At 44.1% G+C, this 15,415-nt stretch overlaps 2 protein-coding genes across 6 annotated transcripts in view; one reads left to right on the top strand and one right to left on the bottom strand.

Annotated features, from left to right (window-relative positions):
* The window catches only part of LOC116333862 (rootletin), a 26,143-nt gene extending 16,235 nt beyond the window's left edge, over positions 1-9,908 (top strand). For all 5 annotated transcript variants that reach the window (XM_039612285.1, XM_039612283.1, XM_039612286.1 and 2 more), the window contains exons 23-37: positions 72-215; positions 568-806; positions 890-1,049; positions 1,171-1,338; positions 1,440-1,863; positions 2,132-2,295; positions 2,396-2,516; positions 2,728-2,891; positions 3,294-3,509; positions 4,563-4,787; positions 4,871-5,020; positions 5,161-5,361; positions 5,949-6,080; positions 7,290-7,463; positions 8,577-9,908. In XM_039612285.1, coding sequence (XP_039468219.1) covers positions 72-215; positions 568-806; positions 890-1,049; positions 1,171-1,338; positions 1,440-1,863; positions 2,132-2,295; positions 2,396-2,516; positions 2,728-2,891; positions 3,294-3,509; positions 4,563-4,787; positions 4,871-5,020; positions 5,161-5,361; positions 5,949-6,080; positions 7,290-7,463; positions 8,577-8,675 — 2,781 coding nt within the window. In that variant the 3' untranslated portion in view covers positions 8,676-9,908. The remainder of the gene's footprint in view (positions 1-71; positions 216-567; positions 807-889; positions 1,050-1,170; positions 1,339-1,439; positions 1,864-2,131; positions 2,296-2,395; positions 2,517-2,727; positions 2,892-3,293; positions 3,510-4,562; positions 4,788-4,870; positions 5,021-5,160; positions 5,362-5,948; positions 6,081-7,289; positions 7,464-8,576) is intronic.
* mfap2 (microfibril associated protein 2) lies at positions 9,436-15,415 on the bottom strand. The gene is made up of 9 exons (XM_031757147.2): positions 15,271-15,415; positions 13,567-13,628; positions 12,204-12,251; positions 11,793-11,819; positions 11,633-11,698; positions 11,480-11,521; positions 11,311-11,398; positions 10,586-10,659; positions 9,436-10,135 (listed from the first exon to the last, which is right to left on the bottom strand). Exons 2-9 carry the CDS (start codon positions 13,595-13,597, stop codon positions 10,032-10,034), a joined length of 480 nt encoding a protein of 159 aa, XP_031613007.1. The 5' UTR covers positions 13,598-13,628; positions 15,271-15,415; the 3' UTR covers positions 9,436-10,031.

Raw genomic sequence — 15,415 nt, 5'->3', positions numbered from 1 at the left:
TGTGTTTTGTTGCTGTTGTCGAGGCACGAATGAAAGATTAACTACAGCATCACCCTGTTTGTTTTCCTCAGATCAGAGTCGGCGCTCTGACCAGCGAGGTGCTGGAGCTTCGCTCTCAGCTGGAGGATGCAGCTTCCGCTCGTGAGAGGGAGCTCCACAGTCTACAAGAGACCTGTACTGATCTCCGCTCGCGTGCTGACATCGCTCTCAAAGAGGTAGATCATCCTCTACAAGAGGCAAAATGCATAATATCAGATACCAACATACTAACATATACCTGGTTTCCACTGACGTGCCGGAGCAGGTATGACTTGATGGCCCACATTTGAACAGATTTGAGAAACAAGAAGTTAGAAAATAAATTTCTATAAGAAGAAGATCAAAGTGAGGAGAATCTGCCACTGACCATCAGTGGTTCCAACTTTTTGGCATCTGTGGAAGTGGTTGTAGATATGGGCAGAGGTCAAATATGAAAACATAAAACTGTTTAATTAATTTGTTTTCATGCTGCAAAAAAAGAAAATGTTCTGTCCAGTGACCTCATTTCATCTGATTTTCACCCACCAGCTGGAGCAGTGCAGAGCCGCCCTCTCAGCCGCCGAGGAGAGCCGAGATCAGCTGAGGCGGGACTTGTTGGAGACTGAACGCCGCCTGAACCAAACTCAGGACTCAGCAGAGAGCTACAGGAGAGAGGGCACAGAGCTGCGCCGTGGCTTCAGTGATGTCACCAAGGAGAGAGAGGCTCTCAGCCAATCAAATACTTACCTGAGAGAAACTCTGCGAAGTGCAGAAACTGAAAGGATCAGGTATGCATGAGATTGGCAAAGTATCCAAGGATAGAGACACAGTGTAGATGAGATGTGTAAGCAGTGTGTGTGTGCTTTGTCAGTGTGAAGCGACAATGTGAGGAGAAGGAGCAAAAGCTGTCTGTGCTGGAGGAGAATTTGTCTTCCACTCAGAAGGAGGTGACAGAGCTGCGGAGCTGCCTGAGAGAAGTTGAGAGGTCACGACTGGAGGCTCGGCGAGAGCTGCAGGAGCTCCGCAGACAGGTCAGACATGCAGTCATCTCTCCCTCACGCCTGGGCAGCACACGGAGCAGAACCTGGGAAATATGTTTCACACAGTTTTGCCTCTAAATGTCATCTCAAGAGGTATTTTCCTTCCTTCCAGCTGAAGGTCCTGGATGGAGAGAAGGAGCAGAAAGAGAGGGAGGTGGCAGAGCTGCAGACTCGCCTGTCACTGGAGGAGCAAAGAGACGAGGAGAGAGGAAAAGAGGTTTTCACCCTCAAACAGAAGCTGGCTGAAAGCGAAACAGCCAGAGAGTCCCTCAAGAAAGAAGTGAGGATGGAGCAAAGTGAAGAAATTTCCAGCTCTTTGTTAATCTTGCTGTCTTCAGTGCGTCACTGCTGTCTCTTCTGTCTTTTTTTATGTTAATGCAGCTTTCCGTGACTCAGAAGCGTCTGCTTGAGTCTGAGTCGGGTTGGCGCAGCTGCGAGAGAGAGCTGACCACTCAGCTGCAGGAGGCTCGGAGCTGCGAGAAGAAGCTCCAGGACGAAGCTAAGAACTTGTCCCTGCGCGCTCAGACAGCCCAGGACTCCGCCGCTCACTGCAGCCTGCAGCTGAGCGAGGCGCAGGGCCGGCTCGCCGCCACCGAGTCGGAGCTGACCCGAGCCGAAGCCACGAGGAGGGACCTGGAGTTTCGTCTGAGCAGCCTCCAGTCGGCGCTGACGCGGACGCTGGGCATTGGAGCGAGTGGCAGAGGACCCAGGGGGAGGAGCCCAGGAGGGAGCTCCACATCACCTGGCAGCATGTCACGCCACCACAGCGTCTCACCTCTGCGCTCCTCGCTGTCGCCTCCTAAAGGTGAGAAGCAAACACGAGGCCTTTGTTTCATTATTGTTGCAAAGTTTATTTAGCTCTGAGACAGGAAGTTTCATCACTCTGATAAAAAATGACTCCAAGACTCTTCAAATTTTAGCATAATTATAGAAACAAATTACTGCTTACTGACACCCATAACAAATAACACGAGGAATCACTTTTTGCTGGTCTTGTCTCTGCAGCATTATGGGAACCCTCCTTCACTCCTTCAGCTATCGCAGCATAACATCTTTCTGTTTCTCCTGTACAGAAATTCGAGGAAGCACCCCTGACAACACTTTAGGCTCAGGCGCAGTATCTCCTGAGAGAGGGGACACACCGGTGCCTCTTCCTCAGTCAGAGCTGGACTCCGAGACTGTGCGAAGCGGTCTCAGAGACTTCCTCCAAGAGCTGCGTGATGCACAGAAAGAGAGGGTAATGGGGCTGCGCGGCACGAAAATGAAAGTACATAATAACTCAAGGATAATCTCTTTGTTTGTGTAGCTCAAGTCTTTGTTTATTGCTAATTTTGAAGGATGATGTCCATTGCCGGCTGGGGGCCGTGCAGCGGGAGCTGGAGGAGCTGAAGGTGGAACGGGACTCTGTTCTGAGTCGACTCACTCAGCTGCAGTACTCCATGCAGGAGTACCAAGAAGGTTAGAGAGTTTACCCAAGTTGTTTAGAAAGAAGGAGATTTTAGATGAGCTCAGGGAAACGTTTCTCTTTCAACAGTCTGCTTGTGTCAAACTCTGAAATAACCTTCATCTGCACAATGAAGGCAAGCTGCCCAAAACCCATTTCTGAGTAGAGTTAAAATTAAGTCCGATAATCTACTGCAGGCTGTGTTGTTTGGATGTCTCATTATAGGGAAGCGTGGACTGGATGAGCGCCTCACCACCACCCAGATTTTGCTCCAGCAGCAAGAGGAGGCGGTGAGGAGAGGAGACAGAGAGCGGCGAGCTCTCAGCGACCGGGTGAAGGATTTAGAGCGAGCGCTGCAGGCCTCTGAGACGGATAAGAAGCACATACAGGTACTCCATGTTTTTGTTGTCACTCACACAGCAGTGATCCCAGCTCGGCTACAGTCAACATATGGTAGCGCAACAGAAGGACAATAACTGGAAGCGTGCACCGTCGACAAATGTAATAACAACAGATGCTGGCGCATGCTCAGTGTTGCACCACCTGTGGTGTTCCCTGCCAGCTCGCCATATGTTTGTTTTTAATACCAGCACCTTTCAAAATGATTCACCTTCTGGGCTGTGTGTACTACTGAGTGAATCTTTTATCTGTTGTGTTTTTTAGAACAAACGTATTGAGAAGTCAAGGAGATTATTGAGCTGTGGCTCCTCTCTGTTTCTAATTGTCTGTTCAAACATAAGCAAAGTGAATGTAGACTTAATATGACCCCTCTCCTCCATCCGTCTCTGCAGGATCAGTTAAATAAGCAGCGTGCTACCGAGATCCGTCTGGAGGTGGAGAGGAAGCGCCTGCGGGAGGCGCTAGAGGCAGCTGAAGCTCGAGCCACCAGGGTGGAGCTGGGGAGGCGCAGTCTGGAGGGGGAGCTGCAGAGACTCAAGCTGAGCCTGGGAGACCGAGAGGCTGAGAGTCAGGCCTCCCAGGAGCGCCACGACTCTCTCGTCAAACAGGTACAGATACAGAGCCGATTATTTATGACTCATGATCAGCTTAATGCGATTATTTGGGCCTGAGAATTTCCTTCTAATACAGGAGATTTAATGTCACTGACCAGCTGATGAACATACATTTAATTATGATTTAATGATATTATTTTAAATGTATTTATTCTTATAGTCTGCCATTTAGCCAGACTGATGTACACTATAGTGTTTACATATACAAATAAAACAAAGACTTAAATACAAAAACATCAGAATTAAAAACTTAAAATCTAAAGAAACAAAGCAGTCAGCATCACTAAAAGTTACCTTGAATTCATAAAAGTCTCATTAACTAAATAAAAGAGATATAAGATGGATTTAGATTAACAGATTTTACAGAAAACTCACAAAGAAATCTTAGAAACAGTGCTGCTCTGTCTCCTCAACCATAGTCGACATCAGGTGAGATCTGCAGCTTCTTTGCAGCTTGCTGACCTGCAGTCGTGCAGCCGGGGCTGATGTCCTGGAGATAGAAAGCCTTGCTGTGGGAGGCAGATTTAAAGAAAAGCTTTGTGCATGGTTTGTTTCCTTTGGAGCTGATTGATGGGCTGATAGAGAGGAGCAGCCACACTCCTGAATGAAAAGTTTAATCCTTATTTCCTAATTAAAAGCTGTTTACAGTATAACTCGTGTCATAATTATTCTATAGACATTACTGTTGCAAGGGCAATAAAACATAAATACTTAACAGCGTTCAGTGTATATAGGACTGCGCTGGTTCCTGAACCGTGGATATGTGAAAAATAGTTTCAGTTAATCCACCACTCACTCCTGGTTTCTGTTTCAAAGGGAACATTATTAGTTGTAGTGATTATTCACTAAAATAAAAGCATTATGCATTAGATCAGTCTACACTGTGGCTACAAACAACACAGCAGCTGCACTTTATAGTTGCCGTCCTGGTCCCTGCACTACATTTGACAAAAAGCAGCAGTGAAATCAGCACTGAAATCTCCCTTTGTTTAAAAAAAATCAGTTTTTGTTTGTTTTGGCCTGAAACTGGTTTTGTACTAATTGCAGGTTACTGAAGGAGAAGCCCGCGTGGCTCTGCTGCAGAGAGAGGTGGAGATGCTGAGCCAGGCTCTGCTCAAATCTCAGGAAGGTGAAACTTTACTCAGAGAAAAAATCACTTCTCTCAACCAGACGATCCAGGAGGCGGCGGCCCTTCAGAGCAGCACGCAGGGTCGCATGGCTGCCCTGCAGAAGACGCTCAGCATGGCTGAACAGGACAGAAGGCTCCTGCAGGTGAGAGAGAGAGAAAACAAAGGGCTTCAAACAGCGTGGCTCAGATGTGAATGTTGACGTGAGGATTATTCTGTGCCGTTAAGGAACAAATGGATGCATCCCGAGCTTCATTAGCTGAGGCGAGGAGAAACACGGCCAACCTCACTGAGCGCGTGCAGAGCCTGCAGAGCGAGCTGACCGAGAGTGAGCTGCGGCGAGAAGAAGTAGAGTCTGAGCTGAAGAGCACTCAGGAGGTTAGAGACAAACAGATCACCAGAAACACTCGTCCACCTGCAGGGCTGCCGATCTGAAGCTGCGACAGTAAAAGAGTAGACTCTGCACAATGCAGAACTCAGGCCGGTGTTCTTGATAGATTTCTGTCTTCCTCCGTCAGGCTCTGCGTCAGCGCTCAGCCAGTCTTGCGGAGGCTCAGCGCAGCGCCCAGTCGGCTCAGACAGAGCGGGCCGCTGTAGAGGAGCGGCTACGTGCGCTGCAAAGAGCAGTCGCCATGCTGGAGACGGAGAAAAAAGATGCAGAGAGGCAGGCTGCGAGGCTGGAGAAAGACAAGAACGCACTGAGGAACACACTGGACAAGGTCAGCGCTGTGTCAACACGTGTTTGTTTCTTTGTTTGTTTTCTTTGTGACCTTTTGACCTTAAAGATATTTGATTTATATGCCAGTTAAGATTCAAAGTGGCCTGCAGAGACTTATAGCTACACCACACACGCTGATGCATTAAAATTACTTTCAAATAAAATATTAAAGCAGCCTGAGAGAAATAAAATGTTAAAAATGTCAGATAAGTACGAGCTCCTCTACAAAATTGCCTCCAAGCAAATTCTAATTGTATGATATAATTTAGATAAATCATTATAAAAACATGAAAAGTTGATTCTTGTAGTATTCTAATAAATGTTTACTGTTTACTTCCCTTCATTTAAAAAAGTGTTTCCAGAACTTACTGAGAAATTCTGAATAAGAGATGACATTTACACACACATAAAGTGTTTCCTTTGTCTCTTAAACTATAGAACTGCACAAAAACACTGCTCACATACTGTGTTCACCATCTTGGATGAGTGTTTTAGCAAAATATGTCACGTCACCACACGAGCATGCGTTCCTGTTTTGGATGGCATGCTTCGCCGTTGTTACATGTCCATGGTTACATTTTTCATCAGGTTGAACGTCAGAAGCTGAAGTCTGAGGAGGGCACGATGCGGCTGTCTGCAGAGAAGAGTCGCCTGGATCGCTCTCTGAACACAACCGAGCAGGAGCTGCAGGAAGCACAGCAGCAGATACTGATGCTGCAGGTAGGGAACGGCCGCTGATGGAGGCAAACTGCTGCTGAATCCTGCTGAAAGATTTTGTTTACTTAGCTGTGGCTGGACACGTCTACTGGAAGTGAGGATTTGTGCAGAGAGAGCGGGCGAGAAGAAGCCAAGCAGATGTTTCACAGTGAGAAAAGAAACCTGAGTTCTCGACTTTTTGACTTGAGCCATGAGCTTAAAAAGAGTTTTAAATGATTTTTTTAACATGCAAAGGTGACATAAATGTATAATAATCTACATTTTTTTCTCTTGGATGTAAAAAACAAGAGATCAGTTTTAATGTTATATTGTAAAGTTTAAGTCCATAAAGTGACATCTGAGTCATTTTCACAGATAACCAAACGATTGGACCAAAGCCATGAGATAGTTTTGGGAAAGCTTCATTTTAATGATGCTAAAGTCTTAACTATGCTTTTCTATTTACCACAGAAATGCCAAAAACAAGCAAATAAATTAAGCTGCAGCGGGTTTTGGAGGAATTTTGAAACGCTCATTAAAGTTGTTTATTTCAGGTCGGTTTAACATTTCAGACCTCTCCTCTTTTCTCCTCATTCAGCCAAATTTTTCCCAAGCTGCAGAAATGTGTCTTAACCGTCGCAGTAAATCCCAAAGCTTTAACGTTCGCTGCAGTTTTAAAGACTGTGAGGCTAACGGCCGTGTTTGGAGTCATTTTTTGTTGCGTATTCTTCGATTGCTGAAGTCTTAAAAAGAGGAAAACACTTTGTGTTGTGTGACCTGATTCCTGCTGGAGGTTTGTTTGCATGAGCCATCACTGATTTGGTGGAGGACTTTTAAAGTCCCAGGTGTCACCAGATACCAGATAGTTTATTTCTTTTAACTTACTTAAACTTTATCAGGTTCACAGATCTGGAATTAGAGTTGGACGTGACTTTATTAGACTATTATTTATGTGACGTCTTCTTTCATTAGGATGATTCACTTTTCCCGCATTTTGTCACACACAGCTTGTCGTTGACCTTGTTGGACAGCTGTTTTACATGTTCTTAGACAGGCTCTAGTTCACTGCAGTGCCTCCAATCACAATGCTTTATTATGTGTTTTTTTTTTTTACTCTGTTGTAACTCCGTCCATAAAACTCCAGTCATGTTTGGCTTTCCTCCAGACGTTCTGTTCCTCTCCTTTTACATTTGGTTGTCTTCCCGTGTGTGTGTGTGTGTGTTTCATGAGTAGACACAGCTGGCTGAGATGGAGCAGTCTCACAGTTTGTGCGAGAGTTTGGTGAGGAAGCGCGAGGAGGCCCAGCGGGAGGCGGAGAGGCTGAGGACGAGCTTTCGGGATATCGAACGGACGCTGGGCACTAGAGAGCGCGCTCACCGGCACAGAGTCAAAGGGCTGGAGGAGCAGGTGCTCAAACTGTGCTGTGTTAAAAGCTTTTTTTCTCTTTTTTTACCAAGTTCACCTGGAGACACACCTGATGCTGGTGTTCCTGTTGCTTTAAACAAAGTGGTTCAGAATATATATAACTTAAATGTTACTCAGCTGGATCCAAGTTTCATTGCGTATAATAGATATGATGGATCATATCTGTGGGCACGGACACGTCTGTGTTTCTTTCAACATCAATAACGTTGCTTCAAGACAATCAGCACAACTGATTAATCAGTCTCATTGTTTTTTACAGGAAAAAAAACAAATAAAATGTTAGTGCTTGGACTTTTTCACCAAAACTTCATCTTAAAATGTTGTGTAAACACAGATGGAACAACATGATCATTAGTATGTTGAGGTGGGAAGTGACAAAAGTACAAATATCTGTTATTTCTGCTTCTTACTTTTTAAAAACGGGCACGCTATTTTATGTTTAAAGCATCAGAGGGACGTTTTTGTTTCCCAGCACAGCGCGACTTCAAAACAAGAAGGAAGCAAAAACATATGGTTTATGAGTCATTTTTTGCACTATACTCGGTAAGTTAAGTTAAATTAAATTAAAAAGTAAGTAAGTAAATACAGAAGCGGTATTGGTGATACAGGTGCATCACTTCCTGAGCAGCTTTTCTGGTGTGGAAGTGTTCCTGAGCCCATGGAGTGATTGATGATTGATGCCTGAAGGCCCGAAGATCACGGATCACACAGATTCCTCCAGATTCTTCGAATGTTTTGATGATATTATGTGCCGCAGATGATATTTGAAGGTTTATGTTGAGGAACATCACATTTGCACTACATGCATTTGCAGACTGGTGAACCTCTGCCCATCTTCACTTCTGAAACGCTCTTTTTATACCCAGTCACATTAATAACCTGTTACTAATTAACCTAATCAGCTGCAAAAAAGTTCCTCCAGCTGTTTCTTTTTAGCATCACTTAATTTTCCAGCCTTTTGTTACTGCCTTCAAAACCCCACTCTTCTGTCCACGTCTGTAACCTGCAGACTGGATTTAAGATTGAATCATTTCATCAGTTTTAAAAAATTACATGTTTAACTTCTGTCTTTTGTCACCTTTATCATTACTGCAGGTGTCTACTCTAAAGGAGCAGCTTCAGCATGAGATGAAGCGGCGGCAGCCGTCTCTTCCATCCTCCGTGGTGTCGGCAGGGAACCGAGACACAGCTTGAAACCAGAAACACCAGCGGGAAACTCCACTCATCTTGAATGTCTCATAGCAACAACGCTACTCCACAGTTACTGTACTGTTTCAAAGATGTTTTATTTTGTGGCAGAGAATGAACACTATTGTAATTTTGAAGCCTTCTATTTTTTTCATCGCGGCACAAGAGAGAGGAGGCGGAGCATTACGATTCAGCCAGCTGTGCTGAAAACACCAGCGGCCAGCCTGATTACTGGCAGCCATCTGCACTCGATCTTTGTCCAGCATCTTCCCAAATTTCTTGTTCTTATTCAAGAATCACCACAGGACTCTCCTCCAGACAGGCTGGAATGAAAATCTGCAGATTCCTCCACGTTCATGTGAACAGATGAGGACAGAAAGGGAGGACTTGACTACGCAAACGTGCCAGGAAACAAACCAACTGAGCATAATGAAGGAATTGTACTGTATGTTCTCTCTGAAACAGATTTTACTGATTATCTAATATATATATATTTAGACACTATTTTACCACTGAAGACTGAGTGCTGCAGTATGATGGTGCAGTTTTTTTTATTAGGTTAGTTTTACTGCTTTTTACTTTATGTATAAATACTGACACTGGTGATTAATAAGGGCAGAGTCACTCGTTTGGACAAAGGGAAGCCATGTTTCCTGGAAAATAAACTTGGCTGTGGGTTCTAACTCATGTCTGCTCATTAATACACTTCAACACGCTGAGCTGCAGCCGGGAATCACACCTGAGTCAATGACACGCTGATCAGCTGTAGTAAAAAAACAAAACAAAGTTTATTTTTTTTCTCAGTCTCTATAGTGACAGTTTTACAAAGCAGTAGTACAGAGGTCATTTGTGAGGTCACTCCTCACTACCTGTTTCATCACATATCTCATGATCTTCGATAGCGAGACAGCTGGCGGCTGGATATCGATTAGTTTTGTCTGATGTCAGTGCACTGCGGCCACCATTGATGAGCTGATCATGACAATGACTGCTTTTCAACACAAATACAGTAACGTACCAGTAAACACGGGGCGATTAATGTGATACAATATGCAAAAAAAGAAAAATAGAGGATGTTCTGTGGCTTTATGTGCACCTCTAAAAGTTTTATAGCACCAGTGATTTATACAGTCATCAACATCCTTTGGATTATACGTATCCTTACACACAGGATCTAGTGAGCAAACACACACGTGGAACATTTTAGACAAAGAGAAACATGCTGAAATGCAGCAGTGCTTTTTTGCACAGGGGTAGTGGGGGTGTACAGAGGGAGAGGAGGGAGGGAGGAGGGCAAAGTAAGACAACGTGATGAGGGAGGTGAAAAAGCGGCAGTATCTGGGCGGGTGGTGTCCCTGATCATCAGCAGCTACCGCAGCTCTTCCCACAGCTTCCTCCTATTGATGCACACTGGCCACTCAGCGCCGCCACTCCACAGCGAGAAAACTGATCACGACACAGGTCCGCTAAACACACACAAACATGAACACACACAAACACAAGCACACAGACACACACGGAAAAGTCAGTTCAAATGAATCTCATGATTCTTTCTCATATGAGCTATTGTCCAACACAGACAATTAAAATCATTAGAAAGTTATTTTCTATAAGCAGCTTGTAGAAAATTTTACATAACAAGCCAAATTTATACCATCACTTTAAAATTTGTGGGGTTTTTTGCATGTGTTTCTCTTTCATTTATATTTACATGCCTTTGAAGATTTGGTTTTATTGATTAATTTATTAACCTGCCAGGGACTGCAGATGAAAATTAGCCTGTTCAGCTAAACCTGGCATATTTACAGGATGGGTTTAAGTGCTTGTGTTAATTAATATACACTGCCTCTTTTAAATTAGTAGAAACATAAAATATCAAGGAGTAAATGCATGAACACAGATTACGCGAATCCCACCTCTGAGCAGCTCCTCGTGTGCGCACACAGTCCTCACGCAGACCTCCTTGTTGATGACGTACACCCGCCGCAAACTGAACAAAAACACATGCAGAGGTGACACGTGCGGGGCCAGGAGCAGCTCACAGTCATCATGTCGGTCTTATCAGTCACAACTGCATCTACAGGCAACAGTCTATAGCCGATCTATACCGATTCAAATCCACCGTTGCCTGTTTAGTGAGACACTGCACTTCATGGTGTTTCCTCATTACTGCTGAAGTTTATTTTGAGTCAGCACCACATACAAACTCAGAGGAACTAAATGAGGGTTGATCCACAGCCGGATATTGTTCCCAACAAGTACACTATTTAGTCCTGTTTGAACTGAATAATGGAGTCTTTGAAATGATTGCTGAGAACAGGCCGTACAATCTTTATCCGGTAAGTTCTTGGAGAGGCAAAGAGAGCAGTTTGGCTCCTGGTTGCCTTTTTGTTAGACACCTTGAGACATCTGCATCGTATAAAACCTCATGTTTTGGATCTGCATAAATGCACTGTAGTTCCAGCACATTGTTAACATCAGAATTAGCTGTGCTTCAGTGATATTTACATTAGAATAACAGACCAAAACTAGCACAGTGCCCATGAGGTAAATATCCATTCATCAAGAGGAAATGAAGCCATGCAATCTTACTCCTAATCACTGCTTTCTGTTGCTATTCTGCTCCCTTAGAAGTACTTACCTGTAGAAACAGAGGCTGTTGAGGCATTGCTTGCATGGTTTGTGAACTGAGTAGAGTCTGGTGCAGAGGTACTGCTCCTCTCTGCAATCTGGGAATCAAACAACAGAATCATTTCTCTACTCTATGTAAAACAACTGGTTTTCTGTTCTCGTCTCTCCGAATCACTTACCGAGAGGTCCAGGCTCCGTGGGCTCCGTCAGGAATTCGGGATCTGTTTTTTTCAAATAGTATGAGACATGTGGCAATCTGCATTCATTCATTCAATCGTGACAGCACTGGGAGTAAATCTGTGACTGACGGGAGGAGAGCTAAGCAGACGTACCTGATTTTCCAGGACGGATCACGGGGTTGAGCTGAACCTGCTGCTGATAGCCTCCGCGAGGAGGGTCTAAATAAGAGGATGGAGAAATTTTCCCACTTATACACTTGACATAACATTTAGAAAATGAGGAAACTGAAAAAAAGAAAAGTAAATGTCTCACCTGTAGTGTACTCATACTCTTGGAATTCTTAAAACATGCAAGAGATAAAAATGTTTCATAAGATCAACTGTTAGTTAAAAAACCCCACAGAAAGCACTGCACCATATAACGTGAACCACCTGCACGAGTTCACAAGCTTGTGAGTCAGTAATCATGACTTCATACGCAAGATGTTTAAAAATAATAAGATGCAGACTGGTCAAAGTGCTATTTACACTGCATTGCAGTTGCTATGTGAATGACAAACATATGAATCAGGAGAAAGACAGAGAGAGAGGGGGAGGGCGAACTCCTTGAGGGTGGGTGATACAGCAGAGGATAACGAGGAATTGAGAACAGATGTGGAGAGCTCTGATGTAAACCGATGCTGAGCAGGAACAATGTAGGCCAATATTCTATTAATTAACTTACCGTTAAAGATATATGGATCCTGGTACTGGGGCTGGCTGAACAGCACAACTGTTGACATCGTAGACCAATAGAGGAATCACAAAGACGGAGTGATGAGAGAAGTGCAGTCGGTGAAACACAAATAGCTCTATCACTGGTGTTTTCTAAGTCTTTTAAGATCACGCTCATCTCCTTTAATAAGGCAGTTATGAAGTATGAAACGTTACAAATGCTGGAAGTGCAATCGCACCTGATAATTATGTGGTTTTTACATATTCAAACGCTAGCTAGCACTACTGCAGGACCATTATTGCGAATGACAAGTCACAATCACTTCAAGCTCGGGAACGTGGAGAGAAAGACCGCACATGGCGTGAGGGGTTCGGGCAGGAAGCCTTTCTGCTTAAGCCTAACCAATAGTGAGTGAACACTGAGAAGAATAACACCATTACACCACTACCAGCAGCCTGAATAGGGGATTCATTGCATTCATGTTGGTTATGCCAAATTCTGACCCTACCCTCAGACTCCTCACACCAGGCAGCGTTTTCCGATCTTCTCTTGGCTAATTTTGTGAGAAGTCTAGTCTCAGCTTCACGTTCAAAGTCACCTATCTTTCTCATTCTGATGCTCGGTTTCAACTTCAGCAGGTCGTCTTGGCCATGACTACACGCCTAGATCCACTGGGTTGCCGCCATTTGATTGGCTGATTAAACATTTTGGTTCAAGCTGTGGAACAGGTGTACTTAAAAAATGGCAAGTGAGACTTTCTGCTGCTGTATCTCACTATTATTCAGAACAGCATACATGTTATCTTTGCAGCTTTTTCTCAGTTTGTTGCTATTCGAGGAATAGTGAACATGTGTGTCGCCCTTAAAATTTTTTTGATCTTTGTTTTTTACAGTGGGCAGCAATTTTCTGTTAAAGTTTGAAAAGTTTCGGGAGGTTTTCGGCATTTTTGGTCGAGAGGAAGGAGTGTGTGGGACTAAACTGGACAACGGTGATAACAGGTGCTGTTGGGCTGTTTTGTTGTTGAGGTCTGAATATGAAATGAATACAGGAATAAATAAAGGAATAGTTTGACATTTTTTTTAAATGTTGGTAGGGCTTTGTTGTTACCCTTAGACTGAACTATTTATCTGTCATTTAATCTTATTTAAGTTGTTGATCGAGGAGCTTTTCATGCATGATACAGACATGAGAATCCAACACGTTCTCACTCCCAAAGTGTAACATTTCATCTCCTTACCTAACTTGAAGCAAGAAAGCAAATAAATCTATTATAACAAAATGTCCAAACATTTAATATTGAGCCTTTGATGTTACAGAGAACATATTTGTTTTTTAAGCTGTTTCAGCTCATAGAGGCCTGTGGTGCAGTTACCTGGCATGCAGAGTAGCAGGAGGACTCTCATGGTCGCTCTGGGAGGTAGACTGACTTTAATACTGGAGGGAAAATGAGAGTATTAATCAGAACAAAACAACATGAGGGGGATAAAGTGCTCAGTGCTGGACACTGCTTTGGTCTCCTTCTCTTTCCCCCGTCCTCCGTCACCTTTCCACCCCCCCTACTTCTGCCCCCCTTAAGCCATCATCCCCACTGTGACCAACACCACCACCTCCTCCACCGGGGAACTGTGGCAGCAAGAATGTGGCACGTCTTCCTCAGAACAAACTTTGTGTTTTACAGCTTTTCCTCGCTGCAGCACACAGTCCGCATTCCAGGAAAAGAAACAGAGGACCCCTCGACCCCACCCCACACTCTTTCTCTCTGGGTTTTCTTCATCCCTCCCTCTTTATACCTCCTCATCCTTCATTTCCCTTCTGTCGCTCTTACTGGTCATTTCCTCCAGCCCCCCCACCTCATTTTCCCCCTTTTCTTTCTTCTTTACCCCACCAAGCAACAGAGCTTTTTTTAAATGTGGATATTAAAAAACAATGACTGGTGTTGTTGCAAAAAAAAAAAAAAAAAAAAAACCCCACTCTGAATCCGTTAGTGACATTCATGAAGTCACACTGTTACATACAGTAAAACTCATTACCTTACACTGACTAAAGTACTTTTCCACTTCGTGGAAAGTATGAATGCTCCTCCTCCACAGCTGCTGCTGCACTGTGGGCCACTTCATGCACTAAACCTGATTGTGTGGTTCATACACAAAACCCACTCTTTTCTTTTCTCCTCCCTTTGTGTGTGTGTGTGTGTGTGTGTGTGTGTGTGTGTGTGTGTGTGTGTGTGTGTAACTAAATGCAGATTTTCTAGGTCACATTTGGACACAAAATCTGTGAGTAAAACACTTTTTGCACAAGTTGTGCATGCATGCCAAGCAATTTGTGCATCTTTGTGTAACACTATAACACACACACACACACACATGCAGTTCTTGGTGTGCATCACAGTGGCTTTCGGAAACCATATGTTTTCACAGCACACATCTGGGAGCCATTAGCCCCCGCTCTCCCAGTTACAGACCCCCCCCCACATACACACAAAAAAAAAAACACAATCAGGAGATGCTCTGCTGTCATCCATTTTTGCACAATTTGTTTTTTTGTTTTGTTTTTTTATATATATTTATAGTTTAAAAAGGGAACAGTAATGAATCATTTCTGCATATGCCCTCATCGACCCCTATTCTCTGGAAGCAGCTCAATTTTCCCCCCACTCAATGACAGAGAGAGGCTGGAGAGAGGGTTTAGTTTTCACCCTCTCACCAGTGCCATCGCTGCAGTCCCTCCTCCTCCTCCCTCTTCTTCTCTCCAGTGAAAACACAGGACCACATGTCAATTCTCAACAGCCATTAATATACACCCAGAATATCCTCGGCTATTTTTGGTTTGCATTAAGCAGCCTGATAAGCGCCAGGAATGCTTTGAAGTCCTTTCAGGACTCACCGCACTGCATGAAGTCTGTGCACAAAAAAATGTCTCCTGATTTTTTTCCCCTCCTCCATAACCTTCAGCATAAATGCAGTTTAGATCAGGTTAAGTCTATAACTAATTTCATACGTGCATTTAGTAATAATAATAAAAAAGAAACAAGAAAGTCAAACTAAACCAGTCATGCGACTTTTTTCAGAGATCTTACCCAACTTTGACTCAATTCGCTCCGACTTTCTCCTGCTCTCATGTGTCCTGTGAGTGCAGGAGGACTTCCAGCGCCACATTGTACCACCCCGCATCTGCAGTCTCCTCCCCGGTCCAGCCCCGGACTCCAGCAACGACCAGCACCA

This window comes from Oreochromis aureus, linkage group 5 (assembly GCF_013358895.1).
Source record: "Oreochromis aureus strain Israel breed Guangdong linkage group 5, ZZ_aureus, whole genome shotgun sequence".
Classification (NCBI taxonomy): domain Eukaryota; kingdom Metazoa; phylum Chordata; class Actinopteri; order Cichliformes; family Cichlidae; genus Oreochromis; species Oreochromis aureus.
Note: the sequence above shows the minus strand (reverse complement) of the source record. Positions and strands in the feature narration are given on the sequence as shown.

Excerpts from the sequence above, each read along its gene's own strand:
- mfap2 (XM_031757147.2), bottom strand. The coding sequence starts at position 13,597 with ATGAGAGTCCTCCTGCTACTCTGCATGCCAG. Across the intron at positions 12,252-13,566 it reads CCTGCTACTCTGCATGCCAG|TTGTGCTGTTCAGCCAGCCC; the intron begins GTAACTGCACCA and ends CGATGTCAACAG. Across the intron at positions 11,522-11,632 it reads GATCCGTCCTGGAAAATCAG|ATCCCGAATTCCTGACGGAG; the intron begins GTACGTCTGCTT and ends TGAAAAAAACAG.